This window comes from Rhinolophus ferrumequinum, chromosome 3 (genome assembly GCF_004115265.2).
Source record: "Rhinolophus ferrumequinum isolate MPI-CBG mRhiFer1 chromosome 3, mRhiFer1_v1.p, whole genome shotgun sequence".
Classification (NCBI taxonomy): domain Eukaryota; kingdom Metazoa; phylum Chordata; class Mammalia; order Chiroptera; family Rhinolophidae; genus Rhinolophus; species Rhinolophus ferrumequinum.
This window is the reverse complement of record NC_046286.1, coordinates 9,696,941-9,723,041: the sequence shown is the minus strand read 5'-3', so window position 1 is coordinate 9,723,041 and position 26,101 is coordinate 9,696,941. Positions and strand designations below refer to the sequence as shown.

Below are 26,101 nucleotides of genomic sequence, written 5' to 3'. Positions count from 1 at the left end.
AATACACTGGATCACTGAGACCCCATGTATCTCCTTCAGGGCAATTGGCTCAGACTTATACTGAAAGATAAGTAAAAGTTTAAAATTAAAAATCAGTGTGTTAACACAAGGTCTGAATATTAATCGACGTGACTTGGAACTTGGTTCTCTGCGTTTCTCTATTCCCAGGGTCAAGTCCAAGACGACAAGTCCGAAAACCTCAGGCTCTGACGTCCTTGTCCGACAGCCTCACAGTTAGGTGGCCATGCGCCACAGCAGTGGTCCACAAATGTTCTCTAAAGGGCCAGTGCAGAGCTTCCCAAGGGGAGCCCTTCGAAGGTGACCGTGGTGATGTTCAGCAATGAGGTCTGTAGCACTTTTTCCAGGATAAGTTTGCGAACTTAAGTGTCACACCGCATATGTACAGTTTTTGTTGCATATTCTTGTGTTTGTTTTTAACAACTCTTTTAAAATGTAAAAACTGTTCTCAGCTCATGGACCATACACAAACAAGCCAGAGGACTGGAGTCAGCCCACAGGCCACGCATAGTCGGCTGACTCCTCCTCTGTGTCAACGTGTTTAAATTCTTCCTCTATCCACTGCAGGCAGTGGGTCCCTGAGAGCTGAGTGACCCCCTCATCTGTGCTGCCCAGTGTGGCAGTCGCTAGCTATATGGCTACTTGAATTTAACTACAAGGGAATAAAAGGTAAAATTCAGTTCCTCAGTCACACTAGCCACATGGGAAAGGCTCAGCGGCCACATGTGGACAGTGCAGCTATGGAACCTTTCCATGATCTCAGAGAGTTCTTTGGGGCAAAGACCCTTGGGAGGTATCTGGTTTGAGAGAGGGAGTTGAGGTTTCACTGGTGAGACCCCAAGTAGGAGAGAGATGGAGAAGGAGGAGAAGACAGGTGAGGGCTGGCCACTGCTCACATGTTGACGATGTTCTTGACGTTGAAGTTCTCCAAGGGAGCCAGGTCAGGGTCCACGCCTCTCTCATCCTGGAGGACAATCTGCTGGAGGATGCGGTCCAGAAGCTGCCACTGCTGGAAGTAGCCACCGTTCCGCTTGTCTAAAGGACAACATGCACATCTCGTTACTGAGCCCTGGAGCCCCCTGGAGTCTTGCCCAGGCTGGTGAAACGTGCCCTTCCCCTCCCTTGGCACGTTCCCAGTCTGATGGGGGAGGCAACTGCTGATGATGGAGAATGACAAGTCATTTCTTGATTATCTGCAATTGACCCTCTATGAATGTATCAACCCTCCCAACGTATTTCTTTACTCTCTGAAATGTTTCCTGGCTGCTTTTCTTCCCGGTTGGTACCTGAGCGTCCTATGTGTTGAGAATGTAAATTGATTTTCACATTATCTAAAAACATCACCTTTAAGAAAGTAAATCTGCTCCAAAATATTACATGCTAAATAATAAAGTCTCCAGGGAAATTAAAAAAAAAAAGTGTTTTAGGATTATCTGTTACTGTTCTACAGAGAAAGATGAATGCAAACTAATTACAGGTATGCACCGAGAGGGAGTCAGACTGAATTGGAGAAGTGGTAATGAAATCCAAGAGGACTTTTTTGGTGAAGGTGACCTTGAACTAGAAAGCAAAGGCCTTGTGTGTTGTGCCTGATCTCACAGGGCCCTACTCTCATCCCTTCTAATCATAGTCTGGCTGGACATGAACTTTCTTTTCCCGTGACAGCCATAAGCTTCTCTTCATTGGTTCTTGATCTCCAATACTTTGTCTCTACTGAACACCAAGGGACATCAACCAGCATGATCCTGACCTTGAAGTCAAACCATCAATGCCTACAAGCTGAAAGGTCTTGTCTGCAAAGCCCCATTCTGAAGCAGAATAGAGAGACCCACATATATTGTTGGTGGAACACCGAACACAGGAACAGAAGTCAGGTTTCCCAAGGACTGCCCACGTCTTCCATGAAGACCTTCTGGACGGACTTTTGAAGAATTCAGAGCTTCCTCGTCCAGGCCACTGTGTCTATTTTCTTTCCACCACCCCCACTGACACAGGCATTGCTGACTGGCATCATTTTCCATTTACCTTTTACCGAGCAAAACAGGGTAAAACCAGGTCACTGGTTTACAGAAGTAGAACATGTTTCATCTAAAGCCTGATCCCAAAGAAACAAAAATTCTTTCCTATGTAAGGACTCGCTCAGCCTCAAGTTTGCCCACTATAAACTAGGGATAATAATGCACGCTTTCTAAGTCATTCTGAGGTTTGGAGACACTGCTGAAGGACTTCACATTACACCTGGCCCAGAGCTGCCACACGACAAATTGTAGTTGTCACCATCACCACCGTCACCACCACGAAAGAGAGTCTGTATAGGCAGACCATGATGGTGGCCCACGCTAATTTTCTAAATATTCCATTTGTGAAGAACTTAAATACCAAATGGTTAAAGCTCATTGCGAATTGCATGCTGGGCTATTAGTAATTATGTGCAATTTATGCAGTTACTGTGCACACCTGGATCTTAAGAGCCCTGCATCTGCTCTCTGTAGATGCTGACATGTGGTATTTGTAAAGGGAGGCAGGGATGTGGCTGTTAGGGTGGGAGCCAGCAAGGACTAAATGGAGGAACTGACTTAAAGAAAAACAATCCCTGCTCATTCCACATCTGTGCTACTTCCCCAAACACAAAACTTTTGTTTGAAACTCCCCAAGAGGGCTGATCACCCCCCTGTAAGGAGCTGACAACCAGAGCTTTTTGATTTCACAGGGATCGAGATACCACTTGTTGGAATGGGATGTTGGCATTGTTCAGGCCACGTCCCCAGCAACTCCCCACCATGACAGTGGAAGCCTTGACCTCAAGGAGGGAGGGAGGGAGGACCGGGGCTCGAGGTGGCATGGCCTATCAGGGGCCTGAGTCCTGGCGTGGCCTCTCCGGCGCATGTGCAGAGGGAGACAGGGTGAGACTCACCACCCTAGGAGGTCCTGATGCCTTGTCTCAACCTGCCCCGGCCAGGGCTCAGGCCGGCTGAGGGAAGCGGCAAGTGCAGGCTACTCACAGGGCATCTGTAGGCAGTGGTGCAGGAAAGACAGCAGGCAGGGGTAGGCCTCCGTGTGCTTCAGCTTCTTGTGGATGAGCTCAAACATCTGCGAAGCACTCTTGGTGTCGATGTGGACCTGGGGGAGTGGAGAGGGCGGTGACTGGAGAGGGGGAAGGCGGCGGAGAACCAGAACAGGGGAGAGAAGACCCTGCCTCATCCACTGAACCCCCTCTCCCAGGACAGTGTACCTTCCCCTGCTGCTGGCCCAGGCTTAAAAAACAGAAGGGAGGTGTGCTGATTTTATAAACCAGGGTTTCTCAGTCTCGGCATTCCTGGCACCTGGGGTTGGGTGATTTTTGTTGTAGGGGCTGCCGTGTTCATTGTAGGGTGTTTGGGAGCATCCCTGGCCTCTATCTATCAGATGCCAGTGATACCCTCTTGACACCAGTTGTGACAACTTAAAAATGCCTCAAGACATTATCAGTGTCCGGGGAGGGGGGTGCAAAATTGCCCTTGGTTGAGAACAACTAATTCAGACTAAGGGAAGTAAGCAGGGGCATAGATGATTCAAGAAGCATGTAGTAGCCTAAGTCTAAAATCTGGGTTCAAATCCTGGACCTACTCTCTAGTTGTGTGACAAGAGGCAAGCTGCTTGTCCTCTCTGGCCTCGCTTTCTGTATCTACAAATCCAGGGCTTTTGAGAATATACTGGGATGATGCTTAGCGGCTGAAGTACCCACCCAACAGTAGGCTTCTAGTCGGACAGGATTTTTATAGTACAATATTTAAGCAGCAGAATTGTGTATTTTCAGGGTTTCCAAGGCTAAAATGAAATTACGATTTTGTTTGCTAAGCATGATCTGCTTAGTGACGGTGAGAGGGACTCAGGAAATTGCTGGAAGGCAGGGGGGGAAAGTACAGGAGAGGCATCGTGTGTAAGAACTGGCTTTTTTTCCTTTGGGGGCTGTGGTCCCCTAGGGCGTAGATACCCCACCAGTTAAGGCCCGCCAGGTGAGGCCCACCAGAGCCAACCTACTGCCAGGGCTCCAGAAGCAGGACCTGGCCATGCAGGTACCCACCAGGGAACCCAACCAACCCTGGACCTACCACAGCACAGGATCTGAAGAAGTGGCCGTGGGGCCACCTGGGACCCCACTGCAGTCACCTCACCCCGGCAGGCTCCTCACCATGTCAAACCTCCTGGCTAGCTCCAGGTCATCCTCATTCCGGACCATCTCAAAGAAGTCTAAATGCCTAGACAGGATGGGAGCATAGAGAGCGCAGACATTACCACCAGGACATCCCTGGTTGAGGGCTAAGCCCGTTTGAGTACCTCACCAGCTAAAACGGAAAGCTTCATTCAGGTGGGACCAATGCTAAACCAGAAAAAAAACAGCTATCCGTAGCCCCACACTCCCCTCCTTTATTCCATGCCCCTCCCTCAGGGACACCTCAGGGCCCATCGCCTTAGACCAGGCTTTGTCAATACTGGGCACTACTGACCTTGGGGTTGGATTACCCTTGGTTATGGGAGGCTAATCCGGGAGCCGCAGGAGGTTCAGCAGCCTCTCTGACCTCCACCCACTATCAGCAGCACCGCCCACCTTGAGTTGTGACAACCAAAAAGGTCCCTAGGCATTGCCAAATGTTCCCTGGGGGTAAAATCACTCCCGGTCAAGGACTACTGGCCTACATACACCTTCCCCAGTGTTCTCATACTGTCCCCATTTCATCTCTCAAAGTCAGTCTCTCATTTTCTACCCCATTCATGCCCCCATTCTACCTCAAAAGGATTCATCCTCTCTCCGCTAAGACCCAGTGTAATAAAGTGGCCTGTACCAATGGGACAGAACCAGAGGGGACTCACTGATAACTCATGGGAATGTAATTGTGCCCATTGAGCAACAAGGACCTTTAGGGCTTGCCTTTTGGGTGGGCATTTCTTTGTTGAGCAGGGGTGCACACTGAGCATCCCTGGCCCCTAACAACCAAAGCTAATAGCGCTCCCACCAGCCGGTGTGAAAACCAAACACTCCCATGTGTTTCCAAATGCCCCCCAGGGGGCAGTACTGCCATGGTTGAGAACTACAGGGTCCATCTGTCTATAACATCAGCGATGACATGGCAGGTCAACAACGAGGACAGGCAGAGACATAGGTAAGATGTGGGACAAGGGGGTGGGGGACTTATGCACTCCCCACCCCCACCCCAGAGCTGATTCTGAATCAATGCTGGCTAAGGCAGGTGGTCTCCAGTGGACAGGGCAGCCTCCACGAAGGCCCTGACCATCCCCCACGGAGGCACTGTCCCCACAGGTCTGCCATGGATGAGCAGCTTGGGCCTTACTTGTCCAGGATGGCATTCTCGTGCTGCCGGAGTTTGTCAATCACAGGTTGTATCCCCAGCATCAGGAACTCATACCGCAGATGTAGGCGGAAGTCCAGATTATCCTGGGGATCAGCAAGGGAGGACCAGACTCATTGGCTGGCCTCAATTTCCAGAAGAGTTTCCCAGGGGACCCTCGCTGCCACGCCACTCATCGTCCCGCCACACCTCCTGCAGTGAACTCATCTGGAACTGTTTCAAGTCCCAGAATTCCAAGGAAGGGCAGAAGGAGACATCTTTTGATGTCGTTAATTTACTCCCTTTAGGTCTCCTGCGTCACCTCCTTTAAGTCTCTGAACAGATTTCTCTTAGCTTTTGGCATCAAAGAACAGTGTTGTAGTGATAGGGAGCACATGCTTTGAATTCAGACGGATTTTGGTTCAAATCCCTGCTCTGCCACTTATACTATTTTTGTGACTTTGGGAAAGCCCTTAGTTTCCTCATCTGTCAAATGGGCATGATATTACTTACCTACAGGAATGGTATTGGCAAAAATTACTTGATGAGTAGTGGTTACCAACTAATCAGAACAGGTGTCAACCATAAATAGCTAGTACTGACAAAAGTGATGTCAGCATCTGAGGGACATTATTCACCTCTCCTAACTCAGGTCACCAGGATTGGATGCAAAAAAAGCACGGCTGGTAGAAAAGAGGGAAAAGTAGAGATTGTTAAAATGCCCCCTTTTATCCTTCAATAAGCTGACCCTGACTGGGACATTTGATTACCTTAGAATTTGGGGAGTTCACCTGTTCTTCAAGTTCTTCTTTAATTGTCGCTATTTTTATGGTCTGAGAATCTCATTCTAACCCCACAGGAAAAAAAAATTTTTTTAAACCACACCTCCTAACAGAAGGTGCTAGAAAAGCATGACTAGCCCACCTGGACAGCAGTCCAGACACAGGTCTTTAGAAAGCTCTTAGAAAGAAGGGCCTACACTTGCCTTCCTGCCACAAATGATCCCTCACCACCCTAAGCCATCATCAGCCAGCCAAGACTGGTTTGTCCATGACACAAAGAATGCATGATGCTACCTATGCAGAAAACTCCCCAGGAACCCCCCATGATAGTGAGGTTACTGACAAGCTATTCTTTCTTGATCCCAAGCGAGGGAGGCAAGAGGTGATACAAGCGAGGAAGGCAAGATAATTGAAGACGATGATGGTTAGTGGCAGCCATACCAACCAGATGCCTTGGCCCCTTCCCTCTGCTACTTCCCGGGAAGCACTCACACACTCTACCCCAGGTCCAGAAAGTCAGGACACAGCAAGGGCGAGGTGAAGGTGCCTTACCTCTCCAGCTCCAGCATTGAGGACAGCGTTGATAAAGGACATGATGGCTGTTTTCAGATTCACTTCATCCCGGTACCGGCCCAAACTTCGGTCCAGCTCGTTCAGCAGTGTCTGGAGGAAAAGGCAGGGCAGAAAAGAAGAGGGGGGCTCAGGGTCCTACAGGTCCAGCCTCTGCCCCTTTGCTCCTGCCATTCCAACTACCCAGAACGCCCTATCCGTTCTCCCTACCCAATCTTTTCAACTTATCTGGGACCTTCTCTAAAGCTCACTTTTTCCAAGAAGCATCCTTTGCCTCTCAACACCTCAGTCTCTGCCCTGCCTTACTTCCTCTCCACTCAGCCTTCAGGGCTTGGTTCTTTTGTGGGGCAGCACTGAAACCCTGCTTCAGCACTTTAGAGGGCTTTATAGCTTGCACATATTTGCTGCTCTGCTTCTTGACAGCATGGCCACTGCCTTTTATCTCTTGTGTATCTTCTGCAAAGGGTCGGGGGCCACTTTTTGCACAGAGTAGGTACTTAAAAATGTTTGATGACAATAAATGAATAGCCTATACTGGTGGATAAATCATGGAGTTTGTAATGACACTTCACATCTATGGAGACCTACTCTGTACCAAGACGTATATTTACTGTCTATCTCATTACTTTTCTGCAGGTCGGGGAGAAGAAAGGTGAATACCATGGCCGAGCTCCCAGGAGAGTTCCCAATGTCCCCATTGTAGGCCCTGGCCAGGGTCTAGCGCCTAAAATCTCCACGCCTGCAATTGCACTCAACTCAACAATTCTTGACTGAGCCCCTATCATGAGCCACGTGCTGGGTTCAGAGAAGTGGAGCCACAAAATGGAAGGAAACCAATCAATATTCCGGCCTCAAGGAACCCATGTTCTAGCAAGGAGCCCATTTTCCCAGCCAAACTCTTACGTCTTAAGACCCCTCCTGTTTTTTCATTACGCCCTCTGCAGGCGGGCGGCTCACCTGGAAGCGCGTCCGCTCAGCTGCGTACACCTGATAGTGCAGCATGGCCTGCAGCACCTTCTTGTGGCCGCCGGGCACCAGGCACACGGCGCCCAGGATCTCCAGCACGGCCACCTTGGTCTTGCTGTTCTCAGTGCGCAGGCTCTGAGCGATGGTGCTGATGGCCTCGGGCTGCGCCAGCACGTGAGCCCGCCCCTGGGAGTTGTTCATCAGAGCCTTGATGCAGCCAATAAGGGAGGTGTGGATGCGGCTCTCGCAGGTGGCGTGGTCCATACTCCGGAGGAAATTCAGCAGACAGGTCAAGCCATCCAGCTCGATGAAGCGGGTCACAAACCTGCCCGGGGCCAGAGCCATTAGCAAAACAGGCATCCTGTCCTCGCACGGTATTCCACATACATTCTGCAAATCGTTACCCCATTACCTGTGCACCACTGTGCCGCACCCCCAGTAATGGCTTGGTTCCTTCATAAAGCTTATCTAAAGCACTGAAATCCTAGCATCCTCACAGGGGACTTGCATCTGATTTGCATTTTAAATGCTGTTCATTTGCATGTCATTGGTTGTCAGTTTCATTGCTACACTGCTTGTGTATGTGAAGGGGATGATCGTGATAATTATTACAATAATTACTACAGCTGTTAAACCTGAAGATTCATCTCCCCTGAGACTAGGAATTACGAGGATTACAGTCAGACAACACGGAGGACTTCCAGACTGAGGTGGAGAGAAGGGGCGATTCAGTCACTGAGTCTAGGGACCAAGGCTGGGAAAGGAACTCTTCAAGAGAGCCTTAAGAAAACAACTAAGCCATCTTGCATGTTAGAAGAGAACATTAAAAACCATTTAGTTCAGAGGTTAACCTGGAGGCTACGTTCCCCTAAAGGGTCTACCGCTAACATTCAGGAGTTCATGAACGTGGCTGGGAAAAGAAAATTATACAGAAATACTCCGTTTTATTGTTCTTTGCTTCACTGTGCTTCACAGATACTGCATTTCTTACATATTGAAGGGGAGACCCTCCACCGGCAAAAAGATTAGGACTTGCTGAAGGCTCAAACGATCGTTAGCATTTTTTAGCAATACAGTATTTTTTTAATTAAGGTGCGTACATTGTCAGACGTGATGCTATTGCCCACTGAATAGACGACAGCATTGTGTAAACATAACTTGTATCTGCACCGGGAAGCCAAAACAATCGTGTGACTGACTTTATTGTGATATCCGTTTTGTTGCAGCGGTCTGGAACCGAACCTGCAGGATCTCTGACGTGTGCCTCCACTTTTAGTTTTGGTAACCTCTAACTGAAATTGTGCATTTCTTTCAATGATGAATGTAGACAATAAATGACAGTGGTGTTAGCAGAATCTGTGACTTCGTCACCCAAAGAATTCACGGCTATTGTCATATAAAATGATAGTGGTTGCAGGTATCTCAAAATATCATTTATACTGATCAGCGCTTCAAAATTATGGTGGTTGCTTATTCTTGCTATTTAAGCAATACAGAAACACATTTATTGCCATCTCACAAATTTTTACCATTTGGTAACTGCATTTCAATTTAAATTGGCTTATTTTTCATCCTACCTATTTTTATCTGTTTTACTTTATTATTTGAAAACATTCTCAAAGCAGTCAGTAAGTTTCATCTGGGTGCCCAAGTCAGCCGTGGAGCACACACACACAATGGCTTAGAAGCCTTGATGTAGAAGGATGGTAATTAATGATCTGAAGAATGTCACAAATGAAGCTGAGGGAACCACTACATATAATCAATACACTTGGGATCAAGTGTATTTGTGTGTATTTCTATATTCTTATACAAATATGCCTAGAAACATAGAATATACTCTCAAATTAACTTATTAAAATAGGTATTATTTACATTTTTCTATTATGTGCTTCTCTGTATTCAAAATTTCTACCATGACTAGGTGTAACTTTGAAATCGGAATTTTATTAAGGGAAATAAAAATAAATCGAAGTGGGGGACAAACCTGGCAACCTCTCCTCAACCACTCTACTTCCTAACTTCCTCATACTTCCTGTACCCCTCCTTCCCATACCAGACCCCACCCCAACCTGAATGACAAGTGGGAACCTTAGGGTGCTCCATTCTCCTTGAGGCTCTGTTTCCAGGCTCCTGGGACAGAGAGCTCAGCCCAGACCACACACACACACACACACACACACACACACACACACACACACACACACAGGCGCAACTGCAGACCAGCATGCCAGTAAATGTTAAACAACTGGCTCTTTGGAAAAAGCAAAACAAAAAAGGCCTGATTGTAGTGTTTGCCAACTTCCATGGTATAAATACTCCCAGCATAGCTGATCTGAAGTCATCAATGTGATGTAATTGAACATGAAGTTGGGAAGAGACGCACCATTTATAGTATTTCCACCATGCATATACAACAGGTGTAAACTCAAGAGCATATGTAATAGCGAAGAGCACACATAACAGTTCAACGCAGTGAAATCATTAGCTAATTTGGGAGTGATAAGTTTCACGTATTTATTACCATTATTTTTGAAATAATTTATTTAATCGTAAATTTATAGTAAGCTATATTTTAATCACAGCTATGTTTAAGAGCAAGCTTGCAAAACTGCTGAAAATTTAACATTTGGCTCTCACAAGCTGGTACGAGCCAGTTCCCAGACAAAGAAGAACTTGTGGCAACTGTCCCCTCTTTGGACCCTTGTATAATGTGGCCTGGAGAGGGGGGAAGGTTTCTTCTGCAGCCTTTCGGACATCCACCCCTTTTCCTTGCCTGCATTGCTCCCACTCTCACTGGTGAAATCTCACCTATGGACACCACATCTCCTCCTAGTGGTTGGACTATTTCTCACCCACACTCACGAGGCCCCCTTATTCTCAGAACTGCTTTTTGTCCACATTGTCCATATGGCCCCTTTCCCTTCTGTTTTATTCTCCGAAGAAAAACAAGTATCTTCCCTCAATTTCTCTTTAGATAGCTCTTCAGGACCTGAGGTTTAGTCCATTTTTCTAACATGTCCATCCCCTGGCAGCCTCCCAGCTCCTCAGAGAAAGGGGGTGTGGGAGCTGGGAGGTGGAATGAAGTAAACTCTAGGGAACGCTGAGGAGTGGAGTTGGCCAAGGGGACGAGGATGGGAACCAAGCACTGCATGAAGCTTCAGGAAGTGAAGGGGGACCACTAGGTGAAGGGATGTGGAAGGAAGTGAGGGAAGTAGAAACAGAGTGAGTCACCTCATGGGCTGCGTCCGGAGAGCTGTCTTCAGGTCTTCCACAACTTGGTTCCTCATCTCAGTCTCCTCCTCATCAAATGCGTACAGACTCTGCATCTGAGGTAGGTTGAGTAGGGTGGAGGTCACACTGGGCTGCCTCTCTCCCAGCCTCCCGCACCCCCAGCCCAGGTGTGAGGGACTCTCCTCGCTTCAAGAAGAGTGAGGCTTCAGGGAGTGGTTTACTAAAGACAGTGTCAGACTCTCAGAAGACTCAGGTTCTGGCCCCAGACTTTACTTTCCTCATCCATAAAATGGGGAGAATGATTGGCCCAGTCTATTTCCCAAGTCTGTCTGATGTACAAATGGTTAATAAATGTTTCAATGGTTGGAGGACTCTAATATCACACAGGGAAGGGATTACAACATCTAAGGATTTGATCTCCAGTGAGTGGGGTGTGAGGTGCAGGGAAAGATGACAGAGGCTCTCTCTCCCCCATAGCCTTTCCAGGTGGGGCCAGGGCTGGAGTGTAGTGGCCACTCACCGCAGCCATAGAGTTGATTCGGTCAATATAATAGTCAGGCCAGCTGGTCGCCAGCTTGTTGGGATCCTCCTGCTCCTGGAACAAGAAGAACTGTATGGACCAACCGGCAAGACAGGTCCATGGCCTGAGATCGTCAGCTTCATTCCATGGACAGATTCCTTTCCCAGCTCTGCCTAGACGGGGTGACTTCAAGGAAATTACAAAATCTCCCCAGGCTTCCATCCCTTCCTTGGTAAAATATGGATAATGAACACTGAATCTCATGACCAGCCAATGACGTGGGCAGAAACCAGGAGATATATACACTTTCAATGAACAATGTATACTAGGTGTGATCACACAATACGGTCAATGTTTAAATAAAAAAAAAAATCATTACAGTAAAAGACACATTGCCATTAATCCCCCTCAAAATACTCCCCGTCGCTTCAAACACACTTATCCCATCATTCTTGCCACTTTCTGGAGCAGTTCTGGAAGTCCTCTTTCGTGAGTGTCTAGTTGCACTGTCATGGCTGCCTCGATATCCTGAATCATCTTGACTTTGGGGAAGAGCCAAGAGTCACACGGTGCCAGATCTGGTGAATAAGGTGGATGAGGACACACCGTAATGTTTTTATTTGACAGAAATTGCCATACCAGAAGCCATGTGTGACATGGAGCGTTGTCATGATGGAGGACGATTGACAGCACACTTTGAAACACACCTTCTCTCAACCATAGCTCACACCTGACTGACTGCACCGAACAAGTTGAAACTTGTCACACACTGTTACTAAGATTCGACACACCGCTTCTCGTATTGAAGATCCCTGCTTTTCCGTTGGGTAGCACTAGGCAGCAGCATTCACCATATTTTGTGATGCCAACGGAAAGGCTCCATGTCACACATCGCTTCTGGTACGGCAATTTCTGTCAAATAAAAACTTTATGGTGTGTCCTCATTCACCTTATTCACCAGATCTGGCACCGTGAAACTTCTGGCTCTTCTCCAAAGTCAAAATGACCATGAAAGGTAAACATTTTGAATAGATTCAGGACATCGAGGCAGCCATGACAGCGCAACTAAAGACACTCATGAAAGAGGACTTCCCGAACTGCTCCAGAAAGTGGCAAGAATGATGGGATAAGTGTGTTCGAAGCGAGGGGGAGTATTTTGAGGGGAATTAATGGCAACGTGTTTTTTATACTGTAATACTTTTTTACTTAAACATTCACTGTATTTTCTGATTACACCTCATACAATTAAAATTAAATTCCTTTTCTCCTATTATATTTATCCTGACTCTACTTAATAAAATATAATTTTATGTCTGTTGAATCTCATAAAAATTTGTGCTGATATTTTATACATCTGTTTTTTTCAAATTTTATTTTTCTGATAATATTCTTGTATTTTACAAAAGTATTGGTCTGTGATGGCTTAGAAATTTAAAAACTTGGTGTTTCTCCCAGAGAGTTTGAGAAGCACTGACATAAAGCATTTGGTGCACTGCCTAGCACATAGTAGGTGCTCAAGAAATAGTAACTTTACAAGAAGAGGGAAAAAGAAATGCCCAAGGCCCTGGGTTTTGGTAAGTCTTAGAGGGGGTCTGTGCAAGTGACGGGCAGAGCCCAGGTCAGAGGGCCTTTGGCCCAGTGCCAGGTCCCAAGAGAAAACCTCAGCTCCTTCCCAAGTGTGGGCAAGAATGACGGCAGTTGGATAACACTACTGTTGATTGAAAATCCAGCCTTTTCCTCCAGCCAAAGGATCTGCATCTGGGTATTACACATACCCTGCTCCTTCCCGTTCCTGTCCTTGTCCCACTGGACCACTCCCCGTCATCTGCTCTCTGCCAATCTCCTGCTTCCAAATCATCATGAAAACTTACCTCCTCCCGAACCTCCCGGACAAGCCACCTGTCTGCCAACTGGCCTGGACTTTGCCCTCGATCCCTCAGCTCTGTCCACTCGGGCTTCATGATTTGGTTTCATAAAATCCAAATTTTAGACCCACGGGAAAGCTACCTTGATTTGGTCTTTGTGATTTCATGTGACGACATGTGTTAAAGCTCCATGACTGAGGCCCCCAAATTCTATCTTCTACCTTGGAGAAGGGATCACGGAACCAAAAACAAATGCGTCATCAAACACATACTTCCCTGCCTTGGCTGGCTCATCCTGTATCCATTCTATATGCATTTAATGAGCACCTACTACATGGAAATCACTGTACTGAGTCCTGAAAGTACTGAGCAAACAGTCATAATCCCTGCCTTCCACAGCATCACAGTCAGGGTGACAAACACTCTACGGTAAAACTGTCCATAGTGAGCTATGGAAACCTTGACGGGGGCATGTAGCTTACAAGGCTCATGAGGGTGGTGAGGTGGTCGGTGGCTGAGAAGACGGGGCTGAGTTATTAAAGATTACTAAATCTAAGACAGATGGGGAGGGTGAGACAGTCAGAGGAAGCACATTGTAGAAACAGCCGGGTTTATGAAAGTACGTGGGGAAATTACACACAATTTGTAGAGAGAAGATAGACAGAGATGCCCTTATATTTTAACACATTTTTTGTTTTAGCTATAAAAGAAATCAACTTAAGGGAACGCCATAGTAACTCAATTTGGAAAGTAGAGAATCATGAGACATGATTAATTACTCCTGAAATTCATTTTCACAATCCTTCTTCCCGTCCTCCCATGACTAGAGTTTTTTGGTTTTTTTGTTTTTTATTTTTTGTTTTTTAAACCTGCTTTTCTCACAGTGAGATTCCTGGATACGGAGCACAGTATTCTGCAGGTGTTTAATGAATGCACACTGAGTATACTTGACAATGGCTTGTAGTCTCTGCAGCCCATGCATCTTGTCACAGGTTCTCAGACTCAAGCAGGCCTGGGTTCCATCACTGGTGCAGCCACTTGCCATAACTGGCTGGTAACTTTGGGTGAGTCCAGTGCCTCTCTAGGCTTTCCTTGCCTCATATGTAGAATAAAGGACTAGACTGGATTGTTTCTTAGTTCCTTCCAACTCAAAAATGGTGTATGATTCTGACCTTCCGATTTTACAAGGTCAGTCTCGCTCGGTATGAAGCCTTGGATGGGACAAAAATCCTGAGCAAGAAAAGTAAAAAGAGAGCCACGACTGGGCTTGGGGAGCAGGAAGAAGAAACAGCTGAGAATCGCCCCACACCTGCCCATCTTCTCGCAGGAGGGAGACAGTCTGAGCCTCAGTGCAGGAATAGCCAGGTCCTAACCCCCAAACCCCTACACTCTGAAGTCAAAGGGACTAGCTGCAAGTCTGAAAAAGGGGAGAGTGGACAGGAGCGGAGGAAGGTGAGTCAAGAAAAGAAAAACAGAGTGAAAGAAACAGCCAGGTTAACATAGGGGGCAAGGGACACAGAGAGAAAGAGATGAGCAAAAGAGACACAGAGATGAAGGAAAAGAGAAGAAAGCACAGCTGCTGGGAAAGCAGAGGGGGGGAGGTAAAATTCAATTAAGTCCTGACTGTAGCCACACACCCCTTTCTAGGGAGGACCTGGATCTCTAAGGAGATCTTTTAATGAACGAGAGGAGAGGGAGGAAAGGTGGGCAGAAGGAGGACTCACGTGTGAGCCTGACAGGCATGCTGCCCTGTGAGGCTAAGCCTAGGAGAGGACGGTGCTAAAAATCCAGAGAAAGGCTACTCCGCTCCCCCTAACTGAGTCCTTACGACAAAGCTGCCCCAGGTATGGCCTAGGTCAGCACACCCTCCAGGCATGGGTATAGGCCTGAGAAGGGAGTCTAGATTTGTCATCTTTGTATCTCCCTAACCCAGCACCACTGCTGGAACCCAGAAGGCACCTGCTTAAAGGGTTTTTGAAAAACAGAATCCTACTTCTCTGAGTATAAGCTCCATGAGAGCACGGATTTTGTTTGTTTGTTTGTTTTGGTTCTGATTTATTCACTGTTGTTCTGCCAACACCTCGGACAGTGCTGGTATGTAATAAATATCTGTTGAATAAATGAGCGAGCATAGAGGCAAGAGCTGCTGTGTGCTGTGGAGAGAGGTGGTACCTTCTTCTTGCTGCAGTAGATCTGCCATTTTTTCTCAGGGGGCAGTGCAAACACAGCCTCCCGGTTTTTGTCGGTGAGATCCAACTCATCCTGCAAAGACAACAAGAAAAAAAGTCTGAAATCCAGAGATGGTTGACATTAAATATTCAGCCTTACAGGAAATTACAATTCCCCCAAACCTGTCCCTCAGTCCCCTATCTTCCTCCCAAAGAGGACCAAAGATATGTTGGGGCAATTCTTTCTCTGCTAGAAATACAGACGCCTCTCCTTGCTTCAACCCGCGCCCGTGCTGCTCTGTTCATGCTGGCCTCACTTCCTGTTCACTCCACCTTGTCTCTGCAAATCCACCCTCCTCCTTCAGGCCCTGACCACCCCCTGCAATGCTTTGCTAGCCCTTAATCCTCTTTCTCGGGGGCTTCTTGTCATCCTTCCCTTGTCCCTCTTAAACTCGTAATACCATAAGTCAAGGCTGGACAAAGAAAGAAGTCATTCGACAGATCCAGTCCTTATTCTTAAAGTCTCCCTGACCTTCCGGTCTCTCCCCCAGAAATTTTCTGGCTCCCTTAATCTCAGCATGGGTCCCAGCACAGGCTGGGGAGGGCTGGGGAGGACGAGGGTCTGAGCAGCTCTCCTGGCTGGAATGGCACACCATGCCAAGGGAGGGGGTGCATCTGCTTCCCACGGTGATGTGCCTGCCAGAGGCAGCCCCCTCCACACATATGACCCAGAGACACCCCATGCACAAGGCTTGGGGTCCCCCAAGACTAGCTCACACTTCCCGAGGAGTAGAACGGGACCGTCTCTGACATCATCAAACTTAGGGTAAACTCTATAGGTAGTTTGGTGTGACTTATAGCTTTGGCTGTGCTGGATGGCCTCTAAAAAGCTCTCTTCTTGAAGAGTCTTCTATGAGCAATGCTCAGGCTCATCAAAAAAAAAAAAAAAAGTTAATGGGCCGTGGGGAACATAGTGTGCCTTTCAACTCAATTATGGTGAATATTTTTTCCAATCGAAAGCAAAATTCACATTAAGACATCAAAGCATAATATTACTAACCTTTTTATTTTCAGAAATAATAGTGAAAGGAATATCTAAGAAAGCAAAAAAGGTCTTAAATATCAAAATCTAGACTCTTTTCCCCATACTTCTATTCACTGGAGAACATTGAAGGCTTTCCTTCGCGTAGGTCAGAACTGTCCGATAGAAATACAACGTGAGCCCCATGTACTTTAAAAATGCTCCAGTCACATTACGAGATTAAGAAATAGGTGAAGTTAATCTTAATAACACATTTTATTTAACCCAAAACATCTAAAATATGACCATTTCAACATGTAATCAACATAAAACATCAGTGAGATAATTTACTAAAGTCTGGTGTGTATTTTACCCGCCCAGTTCGTCTCAGTTCTGACGAGCCACATTTCAAGTGGTCAGCGGCCCATGTGACCAGTGGCTGCCGTCCTGGACAGCACATACAAAGATGATTTGAAACAATTCCCATAAGTCACTTGCTTTTGGAAAGAAAGATTCCTGCCTGTCTCATGCTAAACAAAGGTTCTTCCCTAGAACCAGTCTCATTCATATCCAAGGAACGTCCTTAGTCAAAATTCCCAGAGCCCTAGCTTGAGGTTCCTGCAGTGTATCTTTTCCACGGTCAGAATCAGAAATAAAAGAAAAAGTAAAGTTATGCTCACCTTATATGTCCCAGCACAAACTCTGCATCTCTTCTGCTTTCCTTGTACAGCTTGTTCCACCCAGACTGCCCTCCCTGCCCACAGACCCCGTGAACCCTGGTCTAATTCCCAAGCTCAAAGTTAGACTCGTCCAGCAAGTCTTCCACAAACCTTCCCAGGTCAGAACATCTCTTCCTTCCTGAATTCCAGAGCAGTGACATTCAGCGTTGTGTTACAGTCCTTTCTGCACTTGTCTTTTCTAGCCAGTGGTCTCTGGCACTAAATCAGTGGACATTTCCTGGCGATTTGGCTCAGCTCAGGTAGCCTATGTCTCTGTGGACCATTCACTCCTTATTGAATCGCTCTGCCTGGTTTCTTTGACAGCCACACTCTCGAGCAGTCCCTCCCACTTCGCTCTAGGTTCCTTTTGGGATCCCTTCATGATTTCTCCTCTTCTCTCCTACCATGGAATGTTCAAGTGCCTCAAGGTGCCATTCTGGGTCCTTGGCTCTCCTCCCCTGATGCTTCCCTAGGTGAAGGCTTCTCAGACATCCCAAGCACTCAGTTATGATCCCACACTCTCTCAAACTTGTACCTCCAGCTCGCCAGTTTCCTGAGCTCCAGATTCTGGAACCCAACTGACTCCAGTACCTGTCTGTTTTGATGTCCCTCAAGTACCTCACACATTTATGTAGTGTCACTATGGGCCAGAGACTATTATCAGGGCTTCATATTTACTCATTAAACTTGCAACAACCCATCTTACAGATGAGGAAACTGAGTTCATCATCTCAGACCTGTAAACCTGAGTCTCCTCTAGCATATCCTGTCCTATACAAGGCCCAACATCCACTCAGTGCCTCACGTCACAAACCTGGGTGTTCCTGGATTCCAGCTCACTCACAAATCCCGATAAGTCCTATTATATTTTCTCCTAAATAGCTCTGAATCTGTCCATTTCTCTCCATCATCACTGCTCACCATTCTCCCTCGCCTGGGCTGCACCGAAAGCATGCTAATGTTCTACCCAGAACACTTCTTCAACAGAGTACTCTAAATGATCTTTTAGAAAAGCAGACCAGGTCACCTCAAACCCCTGTTTAAAGCCTTCGGTGGCTTTCTGTCACCCTTAGAATTGAATCCAAAATCCTCAGTTACCGTATTTTGCCATGCATAATATGCACTTTTCTCCCCCAAATTTGTGAGGGAGAAATAAGGATGCACATTACACATGGGTTGTACTGAAAAATTAAAATGAAAGATATTTTTTTCCCTAAAAGTGTGGGCCAAAAACGTGGGTACACATGGCAAAATACGGTGTTCTCATTTTCCTGGTGTTTCCCAAAAGGACCCAGTTCTTTTCTGATTTGAGATTCTCACATAGGCTGCTTCTGTGGGGGACCCCGTGTACCCCCATTCGCTTATCCAATCATCACTCTGCTTTCAGATCTCAGTGGAAATGTTACCGCTTCAGGGGGCCTTTGTGTCCCCATTCTAGAATACAGCTCCCTGCTAGACACTCCCACACGTCACCACACTTGTCATTCCTGGTCTAGTTCAGTTTCCCTATTAGACTTCATCTTCTTGGAGGCAGAGACTGTGCCCGGTGGCTCGTCATTCAATCCCTGGTCCCCATAGGGCCCAGCACACAGCAGTGTCTCAAGAAATATTTTTCACTTATTTGATCAGTATCTGATGCTGGTCTCCTTGCAGACAAGACTTCTCTGCCTCATCCCGGTTTTTGCCAAAGCACCATGTTAGGAGGCCTGCTCACTAAAGATGCTCAGTAAATATTTGCTGAATAAAAGGGCCCAAGGAAGGAGTACCTCTCATCGTGTCCTTCTTTCAAAACTCTTGCACTCTGTTCAAGAAAATGGACTTGCCTGTGATAACGTAAGAAGTCCTTTTGATCTTTGTTCCTGTTTCCTAGCACAGAGGTCCTAAATCCCTTGGAATTTCCTGGGTGATAGGAGCCTCTTTTCTTCTAGTAAAGTGACTCCTGGGGGGCCCCTAGATAGAGCTTCAAGACGGGCTGGTCGCCAGAAAGATCAAGCCTTGATTAGAAGCCTTGAACTTTCAGACCTTACTTCTCAAACTCCAGAGAGAAAGAAAAGGGGTTGGAGATTGAGCTCAAATTCGATCGTACTACATAATGAGACCTCCAGAAAAGTCCCTCAGGAACAAGGCTCAGAGAGCTCTGGTTGGTAAACACATTTTCATGCTGGCAGGGTGGTACCCCCAAACTGATGGGGACAGCAGCTCCTGTGCTCTGGAGAGCAGCCTTGCCGTCCTTATTACCCTTCTTGGCCTAGCCTATATACCCCTTCATCTGGATGTTCATGTATATCCCTTGTAATATCATTTACAACAAACTAGCAATACCTAGTAAAGTGTTTCCTGAGGTCTACGAGCCTTCCTAGCAAATTAGCAAACCTGAGGAAGGGGTGGTGGGAACTCCCGATTTGTAGCCGAGTCAGAAAAAAGTATGAGCAACCTACTTGTGATTGGTGTCTAAAGTGGGGGTCAGTCTTGTGGGCCTGAGCCCTTATCCCGGGGGGGGGGTCTCTAACTCTGGGCAGTTAGTGTCAGAATTGACCCCCGGTTGATGTGTGCAGAGAATCAGAGAAATCATAGGACCCCCAGTTGATGTGTGCAGAGAATCAGGAAACCCACACCTTTGGTGTCAGCAGTGTTCTGAGAAACAAAAAAGATCTTAGTAGTATTGACTAACACCAATCAGGCTACAAACGATTTTCTACACTAGTGAACAGTTTGTTCTCTCCCACCCCGTCCCCCATCCTGAGGAAAGGTATAAATCAGAACAACAATGAGTATTCCGAAACCTGATGTGATGAGGAAAGCGGATAACTTTTTCCCATAACCTGCATGGTCTCATCTTATCGTGGTCTTATTATTTGAATACATCCATTACAGAATTCCAGTATGAAAGCCCATCCCAAAACGTGCTGCTTTGTTTCTCTACTGGCCAACCATGAGAATGAGTAACCAAGAGCTCGTGGTAGATGAACTTGAACTTGTGCTTATTGCTCTGTGCTAGGCTTCGGGTCTGAGTCCTGGGTACAGGTCCTGCATCCCTGTTCTGGGACTTTCCTTGGTGTGCAGGCTTTGTCTCGCCATCAGACTTCCGAAGAGAGGAATCATGCTTCTTTCTGTTCTGTCTCTTTGTGGTCAGAGGATGAAGTTTCACACACAGGGGTTTCCACAGAGGTGTCGTGCTGCTCTGATCTGGATGGGTACCACCCAGAGTCAGGAAGAGCTGATCTTAGTGTGAATGACAGTTTCTGCCTGCCCCAGGCTAGACATGAGATACAGCCATCCGAGACCCAAGCCAGGCTCCAGGTGTGATACAGGCATCTCTACCTCCATACTTCTAGCCAATCAGTGTCTGTCTGCAGAATTCCACCCTGTCTCTTCTTCCTGTGTCTGAGATCAAAGGATCCCAGGGAAATTCGAGATTGCAGAAGAGAGAAAGGTGGCAAGCGTTCTGATGTTCATTGAGGCTCCTCACTGCCTTATTTCACAAAAGCCTGGACTTGCTCCTTTCCTGGTAGCCTAACTGCTGCCCCCTGAGATCAAGAATCCAATGGAGATATGAGGTAGGTCCATTCTTCTGGGGACACATTTCCTGGTGTCCACCCAAGTGAGTGACTCTGTTTCTTCCATAGCTGAGGTGTCCTGAGGGGCCCACCTCAGCCCGAAGCAGAGCTTCAAGAGGTGGAGATCCCAGCACATGGGCCCCTGCCCTCTGTCTTGCTCAGCCTGATCCAGCCATTGCCCTCCCCACTGTCCACACCCTCCCTTCCCTGCCCCTTCACTCACCACCAGCTCAGCGAAGCGGACATTAAGCTCCTCTGGGTTCGGGATAGGACTGGAGAACTCCATGTACTGCAGAGGGTGGTTATCGCGGAGGTTGATCTCAGGGAGGTCGTTGCCCCCAAAGCAGCACAGGAAGCCCAGGCCATGGCGGCTCCTCTTGCGGGGCGCCATGGTCACTACAGGCCAGGGGGACGGTCCACAGGCAGGTGCCTTAGGTCCTCATCGTGATCTGGGTGGGCGAACAGAGAGCACAGAGCGGTCGTTAGCATGGCAGCCAGGTAAGTGGGGACAGTGGTCACTCTGCCACCATAACTTCTTTTCCCAACTTCCAGAAGCCCTCAACCCAATAGCCAAGCTCCTTCTCTTCTCCCTCAGCGTCTCTCTGTTTTCTCCAGCTCCTTCAACCTGGAGGCATTTCCTCCTCACAATACCCTCTCAGTGTTTCCTGCCACAAACACTTTCAGATTCCCCCTCTGTGCCCCTAAAGAAGAGTAGAGGGCTGTAGTCACAGAATGTGACTTCCGGGTTGTCAGAGCTGGCACTCATCTTATCTCTACGTTACTGTCCGATGGGAATCCTGTTCCCCATTATTTGGCAGACCCATTTCCAGGAGGGTCACTCACTCACTTGATTCATTCTGGGGTCTGGTGTATCTCCCATGGGGAAAGAAGGCTTGAGGTATTTTCAAGTATTGATTCTTAGCTGTTTCTTCTAGATTCGGGTCATTGACAGAATGATCAGAATGTCTCCATGGTCTTTACTCACATCACTGCTTACAATGTTGATACAGGATACAGACAGACATAGATGGCATAGCTACCTCATCTGGAGCCAAAGAACTAGTTATCAACACTCTCAGGGGACGGTCCTTCAATCAGCTCTAAATCCATCAACTCATGCAGTTATCCAGCCCTCTTTTTTATGAAGACACCATAGGAAACTTTTCCTAAAGCCTTGTGGAACTCAAGATATGCCAAACGTAAGGCATTCCTTTGAACCAAGCTCTAGAACCTTATCAAAGAAAGATAAGATAAATGTGGCATAACTTGTTCCTAGTGAACTCAGAGTAACTTCTGGAGAACATCGCTTTGTTTCCTAAGCCCTAATCATGTAGCGAATAACTCAGTCACCTGATCTGCCCTCTCATATAAGTCATGATGCATTTTAATTGTCATTCTAGAGTCTTTTACCAGCTCCATTTCATCTTTCTTTATAAGCTTTGTGACAGACTTTTTAATAGACCCAGGAGAGCCTCAAATAACACACTACCCGAGGTAGCCCTGTATTGCTGATTATCTTTTATGTGTTTACTTGTTGGCTCTCCACAGCTAATGTGAAGGTTCCTGGAAGTCAGGGGTCATGCCTCCTACTTACCTGACAACCCCCCATACCCCCCATTTCTACAGCTAATAAAATGCCTTGCGCTTAATGAGTGTTCAATAAATATTTCTTGGTCAATTGGAAAACAACTTGCACTCATGGAAAAGGAGGGTAGGGGTCCTTATCAACCAGTCAAGACATATTGATGGAAATCCCTGACTCCTAGTGGTTGATAATCCCACAAGAACCTTTATAGAGAACAAGGGGACAGTCTAGAGTTTGTAGGTAGAGGAGGCAGCAGGCCAGCTAACACAGAAATCCTGGTACATGTTGACAAAGACATGGAATAGGCTGATGGCTGAGGAAAACAAGAGAGGAAGGGAGGCTTTAGGCTGTCCACGGGACTTGTTAGCCAACGGCCAAGGGCAGGTGAGACAAAGCCCTGGTCTCCGACTGTCAGGCTTAGGAAAGCACCAACTCTGCAGACAAATGGGATGGCCTACCCTGGAAGTCCCCCTGCCTGTTGCCAAGTTGGGATAATGACGCAGAATACAGACCAGGTCCCCTTTGTTTCATCAGCCTCCAAAATGCAGCTACAGTTGGTGGGCAAGACTGCTTTGTTCAGGGCACAAAGTATGGGAAAGAAACTCCTAGAGGCCATGGTGAGGGTGGGTTCATGGCATGGTGGGATTCTGGGCAGGGAAGTACTGATGTCTGGGAAAACCTGTGAACTCTTGCCTGCAGTTGCCTGCTCAACTTCTTGCTCCCCCAGTCTCCTTCCTCGTCCTTCTTTGCCCTTCAGCTCCTGAGCCAGGCTTTGCCAGGAGGAATCACGGGCAGGGGCAGGGCAGGCCTACAGCTGGCACATCCTGTTAGTCTTACACCAGCTGTTTACAGCTGTGACTTCTCTGATTGGTTGTCATACCTGCCATTAAATATGTTTCATGTCTCCCCTGAGTACAAGGAGTGAGGGGTAGTGTCCTCAGGAGGAGGCACGAAGTAGACACAGACCCTCCAAACAGGAAGTGCCCTCCTTCCAGGGGCCTGATCACCCAGGGGAGGGCTGCATATTTGCCCTTTTAAGGGGAGGACTGTTTGACAGCTCCTGAGTGTGTTTATGTTCCTGAGGACGCTCTCCTCCCCACAAACCCATCTTTAAGTCTGTTCCTGCCTCTCTTTCTTAGGGCCCCATCTAAACATCCAAAACTAAAACCACAGGCTCCCAGCTGGAAATCATCTAGCTTCATCAGAAGAGATGAGAAAATTGAGGTCCAAAGGAAAAATGTCTTATCTGAGGTCACACATGCTAGGGACATAGCTGGGATTGAAACCCAGGACTCCAGTGTTCAAGCAGTGGTCTGGTCCCGACCTCACCAGAGCTCCTCTTCCCACATCAGTGGCTCTTTTATCCAAGGCCCCAGCCTCCCTCCACTAGAGAAGACCAATCTCAACAGCTTAGTTTAGAAATAGCTCCAGTCTCAAAGGTTCCCTCTAGACCGAGTGGGAGTTATGGAGATCCTAAAGGCCACCTGATTCTCCTCCACCAGGAGGACCTGCTTCCATCTTCCACTGCCCCAATTTCTTATCCAACCTGGCTCTGACCCCTCCTTCACTTCAGAGAGTCTTCGAAGTCAGACAATCTAGGATTTGACTCTTGGCTTTGCCTTCCCAGGTGGGTGACCCTGAGCACAGTTCATACGGTCTTAAGCTCTGAGAGCCTCAGGTTCCTCTTCTGTGATACCAAGGTAATAACAGCATCTTCCTCACTGGGTTTTGGTGAAGAGTAAATGAAGTAATAGGAGTAAGATGGCTGGAGCACATTGGGCACTCATGAAGGAAGGCCGGCACTGCTGCTGTGGCTTCATTATCATTATCACCAGCCAGGTGAGCCTGGCCCTGCCCAGAGCCTGCAACCAGGAGCCGTCCTCCAGGCCTGGATGGGGCCACCAACGCGGGGCATTGTGGCATCTTGCCCAGCCACATTAAGAAGCTGCCCAGCTTGGCCTCTGGTAACTGGACAGTCTGGACCAGAGGAGCTAGGTTTGTCCCCAGGCTCTGAACTACCTCTAGTTTGAAAGGTACACCCTTGTCACTGACCCTGGGCAGGAAGTGGGAATGGTGGAGGTGGCCAGAGTGATTCATTTCTGCAAAATCCCTTTACAAAGACAAGCAATGGAGGTCCCCATCTTAGAAAAGAATTGAGAAGCAATATGGAAAAACGGGAAGCAACAACAACAAACAAAATCCAGTGGACTTGGACTTGGGTCAGAGGGATTTAACCTGCTCCCCACCCCACCACCCACCTTTCTCTCCATGGAAACCTCCCTAACACCTACCGTTCCAGGCCCCCCGTATCCTGTCTCCTTGTCCCATCCTTTTCTCCTCCCTGTAGGGAGAAGGTCTTTCAGGACAGTTAGTCCCTAAACATAGACCAATCGGCCTAAGACACTAAACCATCTGGTCACCTCCAGATGGTTAGTCCTCTTGTAACTCTCACAGGGGTCTCCTCTAGTCCTCTGGTTCCAGCCAGACTTCCCTCTCCTATTGTCACAACCTTCCACACTGTGGAGAAAACATATTTCCTCAACTCTGGAGACCAGGGCTAGTCACCAGCTAGCTATGGGTCAGGGAGCCATGGTACGATCCTCATGGGACCTGCTTCCTCTTTGCAATGGCAGGGCTTGGCTGAAGAACTCCAAGGGCCCAGTCAGCCCTGAGCTTTCACACTGTCTGGCTCAATCTCATTCCCAAAGATCTCCCCACGGGCTCGCCTCAGCCTACCCTGAGCACGGCTCCCACATTCCACCACAAGCCAGGAAGTACTTCCTATTACTTGAGTTCAGTACTCCCATTTGATCTGTAAAGATGAAAATCCTAACCCTTCCCCCCAAATCCTGGCCTCCAGCCCCTCTACACATCAGTTGTTGCATTGATTAGGACTTCAAAACCCTGTATCATTACTGCTTACTCCTAAGTCATAACTAAAAACAGAATAATATTAACACTTGAGACTTTGGTATTTGTCAGACACTGGGTTATACTACATTTTATCCTCATAGCAGCTCTCTGAGATAGGTGGCATCATTTTAGAGAAGTTATTTAAAGAAAAAAAACAACCTGTGGTTCAGAGAAGTTAAGTAACTTGCCTAAAGACACGCAGCTAGTTATGGCATAGCTAGGATTCAAACACATGACTGACTCTAAAGCTATAAACCACTAAGCCATAGGGCACGTGTCCAAGGAATGCCCTAATCTGTGACCGGCTCAGAGATTTCTCAAGTGTCCTATACATCTAGATTCAATAATTCATAATTGAGCACTTCCTATGAATTGGGCCAGGTGCCTTCACAGCTCTGCAATCTCACTTCAGCTTCACAGTGACCTTATAAGGTGGTTATTACCATTATCCCTCCCTATAGACGATGATATTAAAGCTTCAGCAGCTGTTACGTGGCTTGTCAACAACACCAGCTGCTAAGAGACAGAGCTGGAACTCACAACTAAATATCTTGACTCCAAGTTCAGTGCTCGAATCACAGGACCAAAGCTGACGCATAAACCCTTCCTTTAGCTCTGGGACCAATGCTGTAGCTTCAGAGTATTCACATTTCCTACCCCTACCCCCCTTTCCCAATTCTATACATGGGGGTAACAGAGCAAGGATGTGCTATTATGTCTCTCCTTGGCCACGTCCAAAGTGCCGACTAGGAGCCAGGCACAGCGCTGAAAATTTTGCGCTTTATCTCATTTATTCCCTGCAACCCTCTAATAGCATGACTACCCCTCCTTACGGATGGTTACATTAAGACTTCCG

At 47.4% G+C, this 26,101-nt stretch overlaps 1 protein-coding gene across 4 annotated transcripts in view; it reads right to left on the bottom strand.

Moving 5' to 3' along the window:
• The window catches only part of DAAM2 (dishevelled associated activator of morphogenesis 2), a 104,456-nt gene that overhangs the window by 23,577 nt on the left and 54,778 nt on the right, over positions 1 to 26,101 (bottom strand). For 3 of the 4 annotated variants that reach the window (XM_033102411.1, XM_033102412.1, XM_033102414.1), the window contains 10 exons: positions 20,971 to 21,196; positions 15,455 to 15,544; positions 11,418 to 11,492; positions 10,898 to 10,992; positions 7,655 to 7,988; positions 6,680 to 6,790; positions 5,349 to 5,452; positions 4,190 to 4,256; positions 3,021 to 3,138; positions 915 to 1,053 (listed from right to left, as the gene is read on the bottom strand). In XM_033102411.1, the coding sequence (XP_032958302.1) occupies positions 915 to 1,053; positions 3,021 to 3,138; positions 4,190 to 4,256; positions 5,349 to 5,452; positions 6,680 to 6,790; positions 7,655 to 7,988; positions 10,898 to 10,992; positions 11,418 to 11,492; positions 15,455 to 15,544; positions 20,971 to 21,138 (1,301 nt within the window). In that variant the 5' untranslated portion in view covers positions 21,139 to 21,196. Of the gene's footprint in view, positions 1 to 914; positions 1,054 to 3,020; positions 3,139 to 4,189; positions 4,257 to 5,348; positions 5,453 to 6,679; positions 6,791 to 7,654; positions 7,989 to 10,897; positions 10,993 to 11,417; positions 11,493 to 15,454; positions 15,545 to 20,970; positions 21,197 to 26,101 lie in introns of those variants that run through there. The other variant, XM_033102413.1, reaches the window with a different exon arrangement.